This window comes from Mesocricetus auratus, unplaced genomic scaffold, assembly GCF_017639785.1.
Source record: "Mesocricetus auratus isolate SY011 unplaced genomic scaffold, BCM_Maur_2.0 Super-Scaffold_100676, whole genome shotgun sequence".
Classification (NCBI taxonomy): domain Eukaryota; kingdom Metazoa; phylum Chordata; class Mammalia; order Rodentia; family Cricetidae; genus Mesocricetus; species Mesocricetus auratus.
Genome location: NW_024429266.1, coordinates 2,368,041 through 2,387,972, shown reverse-complemented (window position 1 = coordinate 2,387,972; position 19,932 = coordinate 2,368,041). Strand labels below are relative to the sequence as shown.

General features: G+C 49.8%; 1 protein-coding gene across 4 annotated transcripts in view; it reads right to left on the bottom strand.

Annotated features, from left to right (window-relative positions):
* Hhat (hedgehog acyltransferase) overlaps window positions 1-19,932 on the bottom strand; it is a 236,536-nt gene that overhangs the window by 181,832 nt on the left and 34,772 nt on the right. For all 4 annotated transcript variants that reach the window (XM_040737187.1, XM_040737188.1, XM_005082856.4 and 1 more), the window contains exons 5-7: window positions 17,596-17,790; window positions 16,404-16,619; window positions 6,869-7,040 (exon numbers count right to left, since the gene is read on the bottom strand). In XM_040737187.1, coding sequence (XP_040593121.1) covers window positions 6,869-7,040; window positions 16,404-16,619; window positions 17,596-17,790 — 583 coding nt within the window. The remainder of the gene's footprint in view (window positions 1-6,868; window positions 7,041-16,403; window positions 16,620-17,595; window positions 17,791-19,932) is intronic.

The window sequence follows — 19,932 nt, the reverse complement described above, 5'->3', positions numbered from 1 at the left end:
GAGACCAGTGACACCCATGTCTGCGATCTCTATGCAAAAACGTGTTCTACTTGAAATCTACAGATGTGAGAAATTTTTAAAAATATATTTCACTACAGAATTGTTGATTTTACAGGGGCATTTCATGAAAACGAGTCTAAAGTCATAACCCAAGGACATTCAGGGACATCTCGAAGCTGGAATGAGAATGGAAACTCTTCTCGCTGGTTCAAGAATCAACAAATATAAAAATACAAACATACGTACATATGTGCATATGCTCGAACACATGCATGCATACATGCACACTTGTACACACGCATACACACATAAATGTGCAACACTCATACATACACTCATATACATACACATACATATGCATGCATATATACACATAATGCATACACTTACACACACCACCACCACAACTACAATCACCACCCCACCCCCACATCAATATGCTGTGTTAATTTCTAAGGAAAAGTCAATAAAATTTTCATCTGTGGTCTAGAAATTTTCATCTCAAGATTAGCAAGCTTCTACTGCCACCTCCTGGCCCTTTCTAGTATGTCTCCCCTGAACCACTAATAAAGATAACTTCTCCCTCCTTCTCTCCCTGTGCCCCTCTCTCTCCCTCTTCCTCTCTCTATACTTCCTCCCCTCTTCTGTTCCCTCTCTCCACCAGGAAAGCACTGAACTAAACACTAATCACCTCCCGGATGAAGCTGTGCTACTTGACTGGGGATGCTGGTCAAGGGATTGGCACACAGACACTGCCCTCCAGCCAGGACTACCAGGACTACCATATGGTTGTCAGATACACGAGAGCCTAGCTAGTGGAGCACTCATAAAACCAAAATGCCAACCCTTCACCCCGCAGTGCCAGAGTTAAGATGCATGCAGCCATAGCAGGTGTTCTATGAGTGCTGGATGGCCAAAGTTCAGAGCGTCATACCCGCACCCCTACCACCTCCCTGAGCCGCCCCCAGCCCCAGAACGCCTGCTGTTAAGGGGCAACGGGAAGCTGCCCAGCTATCGGAATCGCACGGCTTTCCAGTGAGGTCACACCATCCTAGAGCAGGCTTTATCCGGGATGCTAATATCCCAGTCAGCCCATTCCTCATAGTACACTGTGGTTTGAGTGTATGTATGCACTGTTCACACTCGCCAAATCATGTGTGGAGTCAACCGGCTCACCACTGCTGGAGGTGCTGGGGGGCGCCGTGGTGAGTGAGCCCAACGAGGCTCCTTCTGTGTGGAACTCGTGTGCGTGGTGGGAGGCAGAGAAGCGAGGAAAACCTCAGGTTGTGACAAGCCCTGTGCTGAGAACCTGAAGGGAAGCTATTTCTGTTTGGGTCACAGGGAAAGTCTCTCGGGGTGAGTGCCATTTAAACTGCCATGGGAATGACAAGAAGTCAAAGGCAGCAATGATGGCGAAAGGCAGAGGCATTTCCAACCTGAAGGGACAGCTAGTGAGAGCATCGGGAGAGAGAACACGTTTGCTGTGTCTAAAGACAAAGCCCTGTGTGCTCCAGCACTGGGGCAAGGAGAATGGCTGGGGGACAGACAGGCAGGCAGGCAGGCAGGCAGAAGACAGACAGACAGACAGACAGACAGACAGACAGACATGAAAGAACATGGCACTTGGCTTAGGAAGTCCCATCTGCTTAAGAGGCAATGGGAAGCCGCCCAGCTATCGGAAGTGCACTGCTTTCCAATGAGGTCACACCATTCTAGAACAGGCTTTATCCAAGATGCTAACATCCCAGTCAGCCCATTCCGCATAGTACGCTGTGGTTTGAGTCTTTTTTTAGTCTACAATTTTCCATAAAAAGACGTGTATTTGGAAGGTTTCAAATATAACTCAGCTCTAAGAGGGTCCATCCCATCTGAGCACACAGAGTGTAAGTGGTGGGTCTGTAGCCTGGATAGCAGAGCTAATGGGATCTCTGCAAGGCTCTTGCAAAGCCCCCGGCAGTCTGGTGGGATGGCTCAGCTCAGAAAGATGTGGGGGAGACAGCTGGAGCTCCCAACAAATCCTCCTGGCAGAGCCACACCCCGGGGACTCTGGGCCAGCCTGTCCTTCCCACCAGTCACCAGTAGGAAAGCCACCTAACTGCAGTGCCCTCCAGACGCGAAATCTGCACCCAGAGCAAAGTGACGTTTGAGTCAAGGAGCAGGGCAAGAAACTCAAAACACAGAGAAGGGGGTACGAAAATTCTCAGCTTCCCAAGCAGAAATCTTTGCATTTAAAGGGGGAGGGGCTACAGAGAAAGTTTACAGCCTAAAGCCTTGCAGTTGGAGGATGTGCAAATTAGTCCATCCACTCTGGAAATCAGTGTGGAAAATCCTCAAAAAAATGAAAAGAAGTCTGTCATACAACCCAACTATACAACTCCCTGCCATACGCCTCAAGGACTCGACATCATACCCCACAGATACTTGCTCAGCAATGTCCACAGCTGTTATATTCACAAGAACCTGGACATGGAAACAACATAAATGCCCTTCAACAGATGAATGGACTGGACGATGAAACTGTGGTACATATACACAGTGGAATACTATTCAGCTATAAATAAAAGTGAAATTATGCAGAAAATACCTCCACAGAATCTAACTCTGGTTATCAGTGCAGGTGCATATATCGGTAATTCAATTTTACTTCGTACAGTGGTAGTGGGAGCTGGGAGCTTTGCCTGTCTAGGGGGTGTTTGGAAACCCCAACACCACACCACCCGTTCCTGATGCTCTTTGGAAAATCATAGAGGAATAATAGAATGATTCCAGGCAGTAAGAATGCTGGTAGGTTTATCAGGTGTGAAAGGGTGCTGATGAGGTCATTCTCTGGGACATAGATGCCACCGGGGGACAATAACATCCTTCATTTCAATGTAAAGACCAAGGCAAAGTTGTCATGATTTTCACATGAACCACGTGGTTGAACTACAGGGATGAGTGCAAAACACAACTTGACCTTAAATGGGTGTGAAGTACATTGTTTGACTTTGCAGTCATGACCAGAAGATTTGTTTTCTCACATAATTTCAGAGGTTTTGGTCCCTAGCCATTTGGCCCCATGCATTTCTATAGAAGCCACAGCATAATTCATATTCATCAGACTTTCAAAACCAAAAGCCAAAGTCAAGTGTCAATGAGATACAGCAGTAGAAACTCAAACCCTGCGCAGAGGAGCAAAAGGCATCTTAGCTGGCCAGAACACTGATTTGGTATTAGTGTGTAAGTCTGAGTGTCCGTCCTGCATGGGAGCCAGCCATTTCCTGTCTAGGCACATGCATAAGAGCAGGTTCTCACACACCCTGGAAGGGCTTGGCCAGCAGGCTGGTTCCTGGCCAGCATCTAATAATATGAAACAGAACATCAGAACACACTATCGGTGGAATAGAGGATTGCCTTGTGAGAGTTCACTACCTCTGAGGGGGGGGAGGGTGATGCAAAGTGCTTCCCTTATTGTGCAACAAGTCCCAGTGTTTAACACTACTGCCCTACAGGGAAACTCACACATGTGAGCCCCAGGAGTCTCAGAAATGCAAATACGGCAGAGCAAACCCCGGGAAAACACAAAGCTACACACACACACACACCTGTGGGAAAGATACACATGACATCTGGACTCACTGGAAAGATGTCCACCAGCAGAAGCAGGTGATGAACCATACATGTGCATGGTGGTCAGAATGAGAAATGTCTCAAATTTGAACACCTGGTGTGGTGCCCATGCCACATGCAAGTCTAACATATCGGGCCAAAGCCTAGAGATTTAACTAAAAGATGAGCCATCCTGGCCGTCTGTGCTAAGAGAGTGATTGTGCATGCCTGCATGCCTTTTTTGCAAGGAGGGAGCAGCCTTATATACAGACTTACAGCACAGTGGAAAACTTCCAGGTTTAAGAGCCCATGTTTTCCTTGTACTAGATGTTGATGTCAGTGGGGCAAGGCTAGGGCTGCAAACCAGGACTAGAGAACAGGATGCACCTGTGGCTATCAGCTGACAAGCAATGCCCAGAGATCCATGGGGGCTGGGGCCCAACAACCTGGTACTCAGTTGGTGTTACTCTTTGGAGAGATTTAGGAGATGCATACTTGCTGGAGGGAGCATGTCACTGGGTGTGAGCTTTAAGAGTGTATAGTCTTGTGCCCTTCCTGTTCACTCTCTCTCTCTCTTTGTACTTTCCGGTCAAGATGTGGGTGTTTAATTTTCTGTTCCTTCCTCCATCCCTGTCAATTGCCGCCCTGCCTCCCCAATATGAAGGATCCCTCAGGAACCATAAGCCAAAATAAACTCTGTTGTCTGTGAGGTGCCTTAGTCATGGTGTTTTATCTCAGCAACAAAGAAGTAACTGCTACAGTGTATCAATCCTTGGTAGTGGTGTTCTATCACAGCAATAGAGAAGTAACTGCTACAGTGTATCAATAAGGATGTGTCTCAGAAACATTTCCAACCCAAAAGGTCACATCTCAGAGAAAAACAGTGTGAACCTGCTTAGATGACAACATTTTAAAATATGCAATTGCTGGAACTTAACTATGGTCTAAGTACCATGAAAGAGACCAGAATATTTCTCTCTCTGTCTCTCTCTCTCTCTCTCTCTCTCTCTCTCTCTCTCTCTCTCTCTCTCTCTCTCTCTCTCTCTCTCTCTCTCTCTCTCTCTCTCTCTCTCTCTCTCTCTCCATCTCTCTCTCTCTCTCCATCTCTCTCTCTCTCTCTCTCCATCTCTCTCTCTCTCTCTCACACACACACACACACACACACGTTATCTTTGAAGAGCTAGGGAGAAAAGTCAGTGGGTTCTGGTCACAAAGCACTTGTGAAATTCTAGTTAGTTCTTCAGCCAGGTGAGGATGCTCCCTGGCTGAATCTGAGTCACTGAATCTTTTCCCCATGCTGCTCTTAGGTGTGACCGGCACATGTGACAATGTTTCTTTGCTATTTAAATCACATTTTGAGTTGTTTTCCACCATTCATCCTTAAGCTGAAGCAGGCTCAGTAACAGGAATCTGACTCTATAGATAAACCTTCAGTCCTATCCTGTTGGTCTCCTTGTATGGTTAAAACTTAACGGTATTAGTGACCTCCAGCTACAACCATGTGTAGGAGAGGAGCCTGAAACAATGAGACAGACACCCTGGCTTCATCAGCACATGGTGAACACGCACTGAAACATCACACTGTGCTTCATGGATGTGTGCCATTGGGACATGTTGATAAAAACAATTCTTAAGAATCCCCCATACCAAAGAAAATGCTGTTACTATCTGCAAAAATGTCATTTGAGGTTTTAAATCCACTCAGAAAGAAAAGGTTATTATTAAAACATCTCAGTGTTTTCTGGGTCCTGTGAGGCTCCTGTCTCAGAGACATTCTGACTAAGCACATGTGACAAGGACAATAGAGATTCTGAAAAACCTATAAATCACCCAGCATATAAGCAGACAGGCTTATACACTTGCCTTCAGCAGCTTAATCTGCCTGGAGCATCAAACACACACACACACACACACTTAAACGGAGTTCTTTCTGGCACACACATGCATGCACTCTTGAAGTCTGGAAGTCAGACAACAGATGAAGACGGGAGTCCTCAAAGGAACAGAACAGGACAAGTAAGAAGGAAGATTGAGATCAGATCAGAATGTGTGGCCCCTGCTGTTAGGGGCAAAGGAATAAAGGACAATAGTTTCCTCACAGACAAATCCTACAACTGGAGACTGTTCTGGGGAAAATAAGACCACCATTCCACCTTGCTGCAGGATAGACAAAGATGCAAGCAAGCAAAAGAGACCAACAGAGAAATGCAGGTCCATGTACACACCACACGCACACACATACACCACCTACTCTATCTACAGGGCATGTGCATACCACATGACACACATACACCACCTACTGTACCTACAAAACATGTACACACCACATGCAAACACACACACAATCTAATGTATTTACAGGACATTTGCACACCACAAGCACACACACACACTCATACACTCTATCTACTGTATCTACTGGACATGTGCACACACACATGTACACATACACCATCTACTATATCTACTAGACATGTGCATGCTGCATGCACACATACACACACATCTCCTGTATCTACTGGACATGTGCACACTGCATGCACAGACACAAACACACACACACACACATGTACACATACACCATCTACTGTATCTATAGGACATGTGCATACCACATGCACATACACCATCTCCTGTATCTACTGGACATATGCACACTGCATGCACACACACACACACATACACACACACACACACACACACACACACCATCTACTGTATCTACAAGAGGAATCATGAGGCCCACCATCTCACTGAACCCTCAAAGTAGCTCCTCGAGGGCAAGCCTTGTTTTTGAGACGAAGGTGTCCAGACAGGTGTTAGCACCACCAAAGGCTGCCCACCCTTGGCTGGGAAAGCTGGGATACGAGCCTAAACCTCCACAACTCTGAAGCTCATGGGAAAAGGAAGAATGCAGCCTGACTGGGTCTCGGAGCACCAGCCCTCAGAACAGCCAGCCCCCTGTGCCAGCCAGCAGCTCCACTCTCTCCTGCTATTCAATGCTGCCTCTGGTAAAGGCGTCGGTCCAGCCATACTCGGTCGGTTCCAGTCCAAGGAGGGGGTCACTCATCCTTGACTCTCAGTTCACATGGCACACACGCACACCCCCATCAACTACACCAAGCAGCCCACGCATGTAAAACCTTGGCCACAAGAGGAGTAAGGTTAAACAGTAAAGCAGGTTGGCTCTGGGCCACTGCACCCCAAACACCCACAGGACAGGGTCTCTCTAGACCCAACAGCTGTTTCTGGTCCTGCTGGTGGCGGTTCCCATGGTTACCTAAAGTCCAGCAGGAAACGCTCTCCAGGAGGGGGATGCTGTTGTAGAGGGCGTGCATGTACATGAGGCAGACCATCAGTTCTGCCAGCCACCACCAGCACAGCAGGCGGCCCAGGCCCTTGGCTAGAATGCCAAGGCTGTGCTTCGGAGAGCTGAGCTCTGGCTGCTGCATCTAGAGAGGGGACAACAGAGAAGGCGGTGTTAGATGGTGCTCGGTCCCAAGCCATGCAGGATGTCTCTCCTGTGATGCTTCTGATGAGGTCTGTACAAATTATCATTGCCATTTCTATGAACTGGAGTTTGCTTGCCTTAAGGACACCCAGTTTTCCTGGGTAGGAAAGCTACCCCCCAGTTGGGAAACAGCCCCAGAACAAGAACGGGTGTGGCAACGTGCAGTACCCTAAAGCCAGGAACAGTGCCAGATTCTGCACCCTTCCACCCCAGCCTTGACCCAAGACAGCCCAGGCTGGGCCAGGATTTCGGGTGTTCTGCCCCCTTGAAACTGCGCCTCTCTTTGGCTGTTCCCACTCATCCCCTCACTCAAGCCTGAGGCAACACCAGATACAGGAGAGGACGGCCGGGTATGGAGTGTGAGTGAGGTGGAAGGGTGAAGGATGCCTGTCAGTCTACCTTTAAAAACAAAAAAGAACAGAATAAATACTCAGAGGAGATAGGCAGGATCCTGGCATCAACCACACAACTCCATGATCAACCCCCTGGGTCTGGGTTTCCTTAAAATAAAGTGAAAATTATAGTGGTGGTGGTGGTGGTGGTGGTGGTGGTGGTGGTGGTGGTGGTGGTGGTGGTGGTGGTGGTGGTTAGGTGTGAGTACTGAGCCCAGCACCTGCACAACTGAAGGGTGAGTGCTAAGTCCAGCACCTGCACGTTTAAAGTGTTAGCAGCCGTCACTAGCAGCTACATGGCTTCTCCTTGTTTCCTCAAGGAGCCCCAGAACAAGGGGAGTGTTACAGCAGAGCCCCACACCAAATGTGGTGAAGTAGGTGTCTCCATTGTCTATGGACAGAAACACAGAAGGTGGCTACCCTAAGCATCTATTATCTGGTTCAAGCACTGCAGATCTTGGGGTTCTGGATATTTCCCCAACTCTGTACCGCCCGAGAACCCCTGACCCTGTACCGCCCGAGCACCCCAGACTCTATACCGCCCGAGCATCCCAGACACTGCTCAAAAGCCCTTGGAATCTTGCAGCATTTCAGAATTTCACACTAGAGTTGGTGTGCAGCTGAAGCCATCAGAAAACCCCTTCTACCATGGTGACCTAGCTGTGGGGGTCACCCCACTGTGGGGTCACCTTACTGTGGATTCACACCAAGGCAGTAAGAATCCACACAAAGTCAACTGAGAAAACATGAGGAGGCTCCAAGCTCCCTCTAGATGGAGATGGTAGCATCATCCAGAAGCAAGCTGTCTAGACGAAAATGTTAGCAGCCTCAGAGCTGTGTTGGCAGACAGCAATGCTCACACAGCTGAATCTGTCCAGCTGCTAACAGGTGCTGGGCACACAGTCTGCAGCTCAGGTCCCCAGAAACCCAGCCTGCATCTGGGGGTGCTAGGCCCTTGCTGGTGTACAGGCCCGACCTGGTGAACAGAGACAACAGATGGGCAATGGTAGACAATCCACCTTCCCAGCTTGCCTCTCAGCAAAAGGCCAATTTGGAGGCCCTCCTGGATGTCCCCAAACCACAGGCACTTCAAAATGACGCGAACGTCTATGAATCAAAAGTGTGAAGTTCACCTGGTAGCTGATTGGCTTCTTGATAATGACCTACCTACTTCCCAAGAACCTAACTAATCCTTTCCTACTGACTTTCTGAAGAATATGTCTGTACCACCACTGCCAGGAAAGACAGAGCATCTCCTGTAGTGCTCCTTTTGATAGATGTGCTTCCATACTTGGAGCCACAGAAATGCAGATTCCTTAACTGCACAGGTGCACACAGAAAGGTCCTCAACCAACTCCTGTCAATTCACCCTTGCCTAAAAGAGAAAAGGCGGAGGGTCATCAGGGGACTTTGACTCAGTGAGTAAAACTCTTGTCAAATAAAACAGGAGGACCCAAGTATGGTCCAGAGCCCACATAAAAGTCAGACATGGCTATACACACTTAATCCTAGAACTGAGGAGGCAGACAGGAGGGTCCATCCCTGGCCAGTCAGCCTAGCCTACATGGAAAGCTGCTGACAAGAGACCCTGTTGTAAACACATATGCTCAAGAACACACACATGTGCACATATGCACTCATACACAGACTCACACATGTGACACATGTACACAAATGCATATTCACACACGTGCATATACACTCACATGCACACGCGTGCGCACACACACACACGTGCAGGCACATGCACGCACGAGTAGTCATTTGCCTTTTCTGGAAGGTACACATCAGTGTAATGGGGCCTTTTATTCAAAGTCATCTGTCCCTTGTCTCACAGCAGGAGAGACAGGCTGCTGCACAGTGCTTATCCTCAGAGCTGCTCGGAAAGCATTCCATTTGAGGTGTTTCCAGCCGAGGGGACTGTCAACCTTAAGATCATTGGAAGCTGCCATGGTGGGAATTTCAAGCCCAGACGCCACTGGAAAACACTCATTAACCCGTCTGACAACTGTATTTTAAAAGCGCATTACGATTTAAAACCTCATTTCATGCAAATTGCATAAAAGGGAATGTCGCCTTCCTCCCTCAAAGATACTCTGAAGACTGAAGATGACAGTTGTCAATGATGAAAGGTCCTTCCTTCCCACAGGAGTCACACGCACATCTGAAAGCAACAAAGGCCCTTCCTGGGGCCAGTGTCCTCATTGGCCCCTCTGCAGGGTCCAGGGGCGCGTGGACCCAAGCTGTATTCCTTCAGAGTCGGGGTGGCTTCTCTGTATCACCCAAGTCCCTAGCCTATGCTCTACGAAAAGGTTCTTACTCAAGCCCAGCATTGGTGGCTGAACCCAGCCACCCACAGCAGGGCCAGTGAAGTTCACAGCTCTCTCTGGGGAAGACGACCAATTCACAACTCATGCTGCTGATGCTGCAAGCCAGCGCCTGGTCTAGACAGCAAGAGCCACCAGGCCCTCATACCTGCCAGACACTGTCCTCGATAGCTCCTGCCACACCAAGTCAGTGTGACAAGGGTGTGTCTTTGTTTTTTGTTTTTTTGTTTTCTATTTTCAAAGCAATATCTCAAAATTCACTATGTAGCCAAGGATGGGTGTGTGTGTGTGTGTGTGTGTGTGCAGGCGCACGCGCGCACGTGCATGCACGCGTGCACCTGCGAAGCCACAGGCAAGTGCCCACTGTCTTCCTCCAGCACTGTTTACCTTATTTTTTTTAAGTTAGAGCCTCTCACTGCCCTTATTTGGGCTATACCCCTATGGCACCCAAGACTCACCTGCCCTCCCTCAGCACTGGGGTTACATAGGTGCGCTGGCTTACCCATCCTTTGTGTGCTGTGGGGGTTCAAACCCAGGCCCCCATGCATTCACAGCAAGCACGTTACCTACTGAACTATCTCCCCGGCCCTTGCTCTTGAACTTCTGATCATCTTGTCTCTACTTCCCAGGCTGGGATTCCAGGGCCTAGTGTATGTATGCTAAGTAAGCACCCTAACAACTGGTGCTCCTGTCTTTACTCCATCCACCCAGCCTGCCTTCCGTGAGCCTGCCCTTGCTCCATCTGCCCTCTGCACGCCTCTCTCGGGAGTTGAAGCTTACATGAACTAGCAGCTGTAGAGCTGACTTCATCTTCTCTCTGCAATCAGTGTCATGCGGGTGATCTCCAGACCCAGGGGCCCCAGGCTCTCCGCAGCATTTCTGAGACACCAACACCGACCTCCTGACCCACCCTGACTGCTGCTCTCAGCCAGGCACACCCTGCCTACGGCGACTGTCTGGTCCCTTCCGACAGCCTAACGCAACGGCTTCTTCAGAGGCCAAGGATGGCCACTGCTCGGACCCCTCTGCTGGGGTGCCCATCAGGCTGGACACAGGGGTGGGCAGGAGGGGACCTCTGTGGTAGCCTAAACTTCCCCCGAACTTGCCACATGCTTCTGACTAGTCATAACAGTAGCAGCGGGTGTGAGGGTGACAGCCTCCATGTGTCAAGCCTCATCACTTCCTGGGACCACGGGCTCCCCACAGCGATCTGCTGACCTCCTCATCCCACAGAAAAGGCAGCTCGCCTAAACAGAACAGGGATCCGGACCCCTCCGTACTGAGGACCCCACTTGGACACTGTCTCCAACGGGTGGGGAACACGGCCTTGGCCAGCAAAGTCCCAAAGTACACCACTCAGCCTGCCTGTCACCCTATCCAGTCCCCGCTGCAGACTCCACCACTCGAGGAAGGCTCTGAGGCCCCAGACTTCCAGCAAGGCAAATCAGCAGGCCACCCTGCTTGGCCCGGGCCCCACTGGACTCTGCCTCACGGCAGTTCAGTATCTTAACTCCCCAGAAGGACAGCAGGGAAGCCGCTGAAGCCTGGGTTCCCCGACACTCCGCGGGCCAGGAACGGCCTTCCGGGTAAGGCAATAGGGAGGCCGGGTGGCAAGTAACTAACGGTGTCTTGTATGGCGAGCCAATATTTCGCAGCATAGAGGACACCTCTTCCACGCCTCCCTCACTGGCACATGTAAATGTATGTGCTAACACTTGAAGTAGCGTGTAATCTGCAGAGGTGCTCCTCTCTCGTTTTAATACTTGAGATTCCCACCTAGACCCCACGCTCATCCCTTCTGGGTTCCTTTCCACGTGAGACGCTGCTGCCCCCTGGTGGTGAAGCCTCCTCTTGCTCATCCACACAGCACTGCCTGAGTTCCTCCGTGTTAATGTTCATCCTCCTCTCCTCTCTTCCCAGTCTTTCCCTCTTAAATTACCCCATTACGGAGGAGGAGCGCGCCCACAGGCTCCCTCGGCAAATGCAGAAATCACATGGCTTTTTTGTTCTTTGTGAGTATAATGTGTGGTGTGTGTGTGTGTGTGTGTGTGTGTGTGTGTGTGTGTGTGTTCCTGTGAGTGCAGGACCGTACATGTCTTCACACTCATGAAGGGGTCAGAAGACAATCTCAAGTGTTGGTCCTTGTCTTCCAGCTTGAGACGGGGTCTCTTGCTCGCCTTTGGGTACACAGGTCCAGCTGTACCACAAGCTTCCAGGGAGTCCACCGAGCCCTGGCATTGAAGATGTGCACTGCCTGTCTGGCGTTATGTGGGCTCTGAACTCAGGTCTCACATTTGCAAAGCAAGTGCCCTGCCCACTGGGCCACCTCCCCCAGGCCCTCCCTGGCTTTTCACTCAGTATTTATTTTGTCCTGTGGCTTACTGAGCATTTTATTTTTCTGGAATGGCTTTAATGAATATAGGCAGGCCTTAGAGGAAGGTTTTGACTTGCCCTTCCAAAGTCCCTACGTTTAGCAATTGGAACATATCAGAAAGAAATAAGACCCGAGTAGACCCTGAGCCTCTACAGGGTGAGCCCACCCATCCTCTCCAGACTAATGCCCGAGAAGTGAGCCCAGCCATGCTCTCTAGACTGCAGCTCAGGGGAATGGCAGTCCTTGGTTTGGATTAACCACAGCCTCCAGTCTGGTCCCGAGGACCAGGCACGGGGCCTGACTACACGCTGCCACTGTTCCCGTTGGATCCTAAAGGCTGCATTTGGAAAGGAGGAGATGATAAATGTGAAGAATGGCTTTGCATCCCAACAAAGCACAGCTCCCACTGGGCAAAGCTCCCATGCATGACGCGGTTGGGGAGAGTCTCTTTCCTCTGGGTGGCTTTAGTCTACTTCCCCAAGAATTACTATCCATCCCAGGGGAGGGATGGTGCCGAGGTTTAGTTCAAAAGTTATTGGCTGGAAAATTGGGAAGAAGCCAAGTTCACAATGTCAAGGAAACGGCAAGAGGCAGGATGCGGAAGGTCTGAGCCGGCCAATCCTGTGCCAGCTCTGCCTCCACCCCAATCCTCAGACAAACTCAGGACAGTGGCTCTCAGCCTCCCCGAGAACAAGAGTCACCCTTTGGGGCACCTGGCAAGCCACAACATTGAGTCCCAACCCAAAGGCTTGGTCAGTCACAGGCCTGGGTAGGGCCTGAGAATTCTCATCGCAAGTCCCTGATAGTGCTGACACTGCAGACCAGCGACCACACTCTGAGGTCAGCTGCAGACCAGCAACCATGCTCTGAGGTCTGGCACTGCAGACCAGCGACCACACTCTGAGGTCAGCTGCAGACCAGCAACCACACTCTGAGGTCAGCTGCAGACCAGCGACCATGCTCTGAGGTCAGCTACAGACCAGCAACCATGCTCTGAGGTCTGACACTGCAGACCAGCGACCATGCTCTGAGGTCAGCTCCATCTCTAGCCCACATGTCTTTTACAGAGTAATCTCAAATGCAGATCTAAAATCATCTGGAGTCCAAGGAATGATCCTGGGGAACCAGACTGAAGTGGGAGCAAGCCTACCCCAGCCAGGAGCACCAGTGACACTAGAAGATGTCCTCAGGGAAAAGGCCTGTCCTTTCACGGGCAAGTCTAGAAAGCTGCTGTTGCTGCTCTGGAGTTTTTAAGATGAAGTAAACAGTTTCCAAAAACCTTTCTTTTTCCTCACTGGGTATCTTTCACATTGTCATAGAAATAGCAACGACTCTGGTCCTGTGCTTTAAACCACACTTCCAGGCATGTGCATGCACATGTGTGCTGTATGTGAGTGCATGCACGTGTGTGCTGTATGTGAGTGCATGCACGTGTGTGCTGTATGTGAGTGCATGCATGTGTGTGCTGTATGTGAGTGCATGCGCGTGCGTGCTGTCTGTGAGTGCATGTGTGTGTGCTGTCTGTGAGTGCATGCACGTGTGTGCTGTATGTGAGTGCATGTGCGTGCGTGCTGTCTGTGAGTACATACACATGTGTGCTGTATATGAGTGCATGTGCGTGTGTGCTGTATGTGAATGTATGCACATGTGTGCTGTATGTGAGTGCATGCACGTGTGTGCTGTATGTGAGTGCATGCATGTGTGTGCTATATGTGAATACAAGCATGTGTGTGCTGTATGTGAGTACAAGCATGTGTGTGCTGTATGTGAGTGCATGCACATACATGCTGTCTGTGAGTGCATGCACGTGTGTGCTGTCTGTGAGTACATGTGCAATGTACATGTGTGCTGTCTGTGAATGCATGCACGTGTGTGCTGTATGTGAGTACAAGCATGTGTGTGCTGTACATGAGTACATGCACGTGTGTGCTGTATGTGAGTGCATGCACATACATGCTGTCTGTGAGTGCATGCACGTGTGTGCTGTCTGTGAGTACATGTGCAATGTACATGTGTGCTGTCTGTGAATGCATGCACGTGTGTGCTGTATGTGAGTACAAGCATGTGTGTGCTGTACATGAGTACATGCACGTATGTGCTGTATGTGAGTGCATGCATGCGTGTGCTGTATGTGAGTGCATGCATGTGTGTGTGTGCTGTAAGTGAGTGCACAAATGTGTGAGCTATATGAATGCAGGCAATGTGGTGTGTGTGTGTGTGTGTGGTGTGCTGTATGTATACATGCACAGGTGTGCTAAACACATGTGCAGGCCCGTGTGTTATATGCGGTTATAAGCATGTACTGTATGTACACATGTGCATACATGTGTTGTGAATACATCTGTGATTCCATGGATGTGCTGTGTGTGCCTGTGTGTTGTACACATGTTACATGCATTGTTGTGTATACATGTATGTTTATGTGTGTCTGTACATATTTTCTTCTTCAAGATGGCGGTGCTTTGGTTTGTAACGTCCCTTGAAAACCACTCTTTTAGGTACTAACACGTGGGTTAAACTCCCTTAAGTATGTCCCAGGAGATTAGCTGGGGGTCGGGGGAGAAGTCTAAGTAGAAGGACAAAGGTGGCTTGACGTGATTTCTAAGACAAGAACGCTGTGCAGAGAAGGCACAGACAGAGTGAGAACACGTGTCACCCGCCAACATGCTTCAACTAGGTTTGTTTTCTCACCTTGGCCTCCAGAACAAACGACGCCACAACAGGGCTGCTTCATGAGCACTCTGTGAGTAAGAGGGCAAACAATCTGCAAGCCACAGGCAGGCGTCTGTCTCCCTACGTCTCCGAGTGAAATGTCAGAATCCAGCCTCCTCCTCCCTGGCCTTCCCTGCAGTGGCTTTCGGTGGCTGTCAGTGGGTATCGCCCAAACCTCACGGTAGCCAGGTATGAGCCAAGTGGACACTGCCCCTTGAGAGCCGGCCCCCCTTTAGCCTGAGAGGTACTTCAAAGCTAGATAAGCATGTACTCAGGTCTGCAGCACAGCTAAGCGGGGAGACACATGAGGCACAGATGAGCACAGCCAACACCCCAGGTCTTGTCACATGCTCACCATGACTTCATTCTTTGTGTAAATCACATAATCCGACTTATTAGTATGCAAAATTGCTTCTGTCTTTAGTGAAAGGTAACACTGTATGTATAACAGATAATCCTTTTAAAATAAATAGAGTTTGATATGCCTATTTTATATCTACACACCCAGGTTCAAGTAAAAAAAAAATTCCTTTGGCAAGATAGGCTTGCAGAAGTATCTTCAGGGCCATTTCAAAGTTATTATAAAATTCATTCAAATACGATTTGCTAGAAACTCTAGCCATCAAATCAAACAGCAACGTTTTATTAAAGATTTATTTATTTATCACATATACAGTGTTCTGCCTACATGCCAGAAGAGGGCACCAGATTGAATTGTAGATGATTGTGAGCCACCATGTGGTTGCTGGGAATTGAACTCAGGACCCCTGAAAGAGCAGCCAGTGATCTTAACCTCTGAGCCATCTCTCCGGCCCCCAAACAGCAACTTTTAAAACCAAACACTGAGCCAGTGAGATGGCTCAGTGGGTAGAGACACTTGCCCATATCCTGGAGGCAACAGGGAAGAACCAATTTCCTACAGTTGTCCTCTGGCCTGCACATACATGCTGTAGCAGATGTGTGCCCGCACAAACACCACACACACACACACACACACACACACACACACACACACACACACATATAAATAAGCAAAAAGTTCAAAGTCAGACATTCTAATGCAATCCAGTCCAAAGAGACTAACTCAGTACTCACATCCCGAGGAATGATGCAGAAAGATATTAAAGTCTTTGTTTTTCATTATTACACCATTCTGTTTCTTAAAAGCCTGCAGCTCACAATACAGGATAGCCTGGGGCCTGAGCAAGGTGTTCTGGGAAGCACGGCATAGGAGGGTGTCACAGTCTAAAGCCATTTTCTACTCCACATTCATAACATGAGAGGGGGCGGCCATTGCCAGAAACACCACCAGTTCATTGCCTGTTAGACTTTGAGCGATTTTTGGTTGTATATTTATAAACCTCTCACTGGCCCCAAACCTTTGGTGAACCCCGCACTCAGTATGCAACACCATTTTTGGGGGGGGGGGAGTTCCCAACTCACAGTCTAAGAGGCACAGGCCTACACGACACCATCCCAGCCCACCAAGAGGACTCTACCTGTTTGAAGAACTCTGGGAAGGTGATGATGGGCCCATTGTGGAAGACAGGATAATAGAAGACGTAGGCCAGCAACCACGGGAAGGCGTAGGCGGTGCGCTGGGCAGGTGGAGACCGCCGGCACAGCTCCAGGCAGAAGCTGGTGTAGTACAGGCAGCGAACAGTCAGGGTGAACTGCAGCAGGTAGTATTCGTTTTCTGTCTCGTACCACCTCCTCTACAGAAGCAACGGGGGGGGGGGGGGACAGCCCGTGAGCGAGCAGCAAGGCAGCATCAATCCGCACAGGGGCTAGATGGCGACCCCGACTTGGGCTTCCCCGAGGACAGAAGCCGTGAAAGAGACTTGAGCACAGAGCGGTGTCGAGTGAATCCCACCGGCAACCAAAGCGGCGTGAGCTACAGCGTAGCTGGGTGGCAGGGCAGGTGCCTTGCATATCTGGGACCCGAGATCCAACCCCGGGCACCAAAAGAAACACGTTATTGGGGGTATATGCACAAGCTCCAGACACAGGACGGAGTTTTAATTTGGTCCCTACGGGACTGGGCTGGCTGCACACAAGGTTGACCGCTCAACAGCCGTACAGACTGCCTCTTGCCCAATGCCCACCTCCTCCAAACACATAACTGGCAAACTGTTGTGTCTGTCAAGATGCCAAGGCTTGGTCTGGGACCTTAAGGGAAAACACTTTCCATACAAAACGCTTCTGTGACCAGCCATATGAGTGGATAAGTAATACTGTCCAATGAGAATAAAGACACGTGTCTGACTGTCTTGGGGCCATTGTAGACACTGTGTGTCAGAAGGAAGATGAGTGAAAATGGTCCCTAAAAACCACAGAGCACTCAACAGGCAGGGTTAAGCATATATATGTGTATGTATGTATGTATGTATGTATGTATGCATGTATGCATGCATGTATGTATATGGGAGTACTGTTTCTATCCCTCTGGTCCTCTGACATCTGTCATCCTCCATTAGCATCCAAACTTGGAGGAAAAAAAAGTGACCCTGGACAACCTGACAAGGCTCAGACATTAAAAACCGAGACTGATCGTGCAATGACCCTGGATGGCCACTAGGCGGAGCCCCCACGGAGAAGCTACTTCTTGTTCTGTGAGTGAAGATTGGACAGCTACTGGATCTGAGCCTTTCCCGGGCCCTTCGGTAAGGCGTGCAGGAGGCAGACAATTACCTTAACTTCCTCCACACTCTGCAGCCTCAGGGTGGAGAGCAGGAGGAGAGAACACAGCCAGGACAGGAGCACTGACCGGAACTGGGCCACGCAGAAGGCGATGGTGGTGTGGAGAAAGACGGTGACCACGCCCGGAGCCCCCAGGACACACCAGCAGGCCCACACTCCATAGACCATGAGGATCCAGGGCCTGTGCTGTGGGAGGGTGTTCCGAAGAGAAGGACAGGAGGTGAGTGTGGCCAGGACGGCACCCGTGTGGATGAGGGCAAGCCTTTGTGACCAGTAACCAAACCCCGTCCTCACTGCCCTGCCAGGTCCGCCAGGAATCGAGCAGACACTCTCCCGCCTTCAGAGACTCCTGGACCGTATCCCACAACGGTGAGATGCTCAGCTGACTTCCGAACAGACCTAGGGGGACCCCACCAGCTGGGAAGGCCACACGCCCACACCCTACAGACATGGCCCTTCGGAAGCCAAAATGAGAATGAGGGTTCAAGGGCACGTCTGAGAACCTTAGGGAAAAAAAACCCGGGATGTCTATGCCAAGGCTTTCTGATGTCTCAGACTTAAAATCAAGTATCTCACTACATCTCCTTTGGGAGCATCCAACTGGTGCCTGTTCTACTGAGAACACCCAGGGATGCAACACAAGACCGAAACCATAACTTACTTGAGGATCGTGAGGCTTGTTTTGTTTTGTTTTCTGTTTCCCTTCATAACTCAACTTCGCAGCCCTTGGGTGTGAACTTCCCAGATGACAGTGTGGCCCAGAGGAAGCCAAAAGGCTGGAACACCCTTGGCCTATTAGTCACAGTCAAATTTACGTCACAGGAAAATCGCATGTTCTCAGCTTTTTGTGATGTCAAGATCTTTAACTGATCGACGCGTTCGCCCCATTTCAAGAGAATCTGCACATTATTCTGTTTAACTGGCGAGTAACTTAGTTGTTCCACCGATTAACCAGACAGTGGGTTAACAGATCTTTGCAGCTACGGTGCCTCTTCCTGCATCCAGGTGCTAAATCCTCATCTTACCACTGCAATAGGTCTGGAGGGAGGACTCGGCGGACAAGACCACTTGCTGTGGAAGCATGAGGGACCCAAGTTCAGATCCCAGCACCCACATAAAGCCATGCTAGCCCGCATCTGTCACCCCAGCGTCCTACGGAGAGGGGAGAGGCAGAGGCAGGGGAATCCCTAAAAGCCTGAAGGCCAGCTACCCTGAAATGCACAGGAGTGAGCAAAAGACCCTACTCCGGGCGGAACCCGAGGTCCAACACGGGAGGTTAGCCTCTAACGTCTACACATCCCCGGTGGCGCAGCAGTGCCTGAACTCATACACACAGGCACACATGCGTCAGATGCATATAAACCCATACAAAGATAAATTTTTTTTCAAACCACGATAAAGGGCCAGCAAGATGGTTCTGTGAGTAAAGCCGCTTGTCACTAGTGTTGCGAGTCTTGGGATACGAGTTTTATCGCCACGTGAAGGTGGAAGGAGAGAGCCAACTCTACAAGGTTACCCTCTGACCGCACATGCCCACACGCTCAGCATAAGCACACGCAACGCAAAAGACTGCCGTAAAGAGATGAACATGTCTCAACAGGAGAGAGCTTCCCTGGCGTGTGCCTGGCCTTTGGTGTGATCCGTAGCTCTACCAAAAATAAAGAAAAGGAAAAAGGCAGGGTTTTTTTCATGTTATTTTATATGTGCAGTCTCTTTTTTTTGCCTGCATATGTACATGCGCACCGTGTGTGTGTGTGTGTGTGTGTGTGTGTGTGTGTGTGTGTGTGTATAGTGCCTGCAGGAGATGGTGGAGTCACAGACAGTTGTGAGCAACCATGGCGAGCTGAAAACTGAACCTGGGTCCTCTCAACTGCTGAGCCACCTCTCCAGCCCTTGGGCTTTAATATTAAACGGCCATGCGCCAGCCCGGCTTAACGTCTGGAGCTCTGTGTCACCGGTCCTTTGCACGTGAAACTGGAGCAGTGGCTGCTTCTCAAGGTCACCATGAGTATAATGGAATCGTGCGTGAGCCACGTTTAGTATACACGTGCAAAGTAAGGTGTCCTCCTGAGCTGTGTCTGCAGTTCCGCTGACAGAGAGCTTGCCCAGCATGCGTGAGGCTCTTGTCTTCCAGCCCCAGGCTGTGACACGTGCCTGTAGATCTAATCCTCATACAGAGACACAAAAGGGTAAGGAGTTCATGTTATCCTCTATTATATAGTGAGACCGTAGCAAGCCTGAGCTATAGTAGGGACAATCCCCAAAAAAAACAAAAAACAGTGCAAATGTTGTAAGTGTGATTTTGAATGATGGTTTTCGGGAACTTTT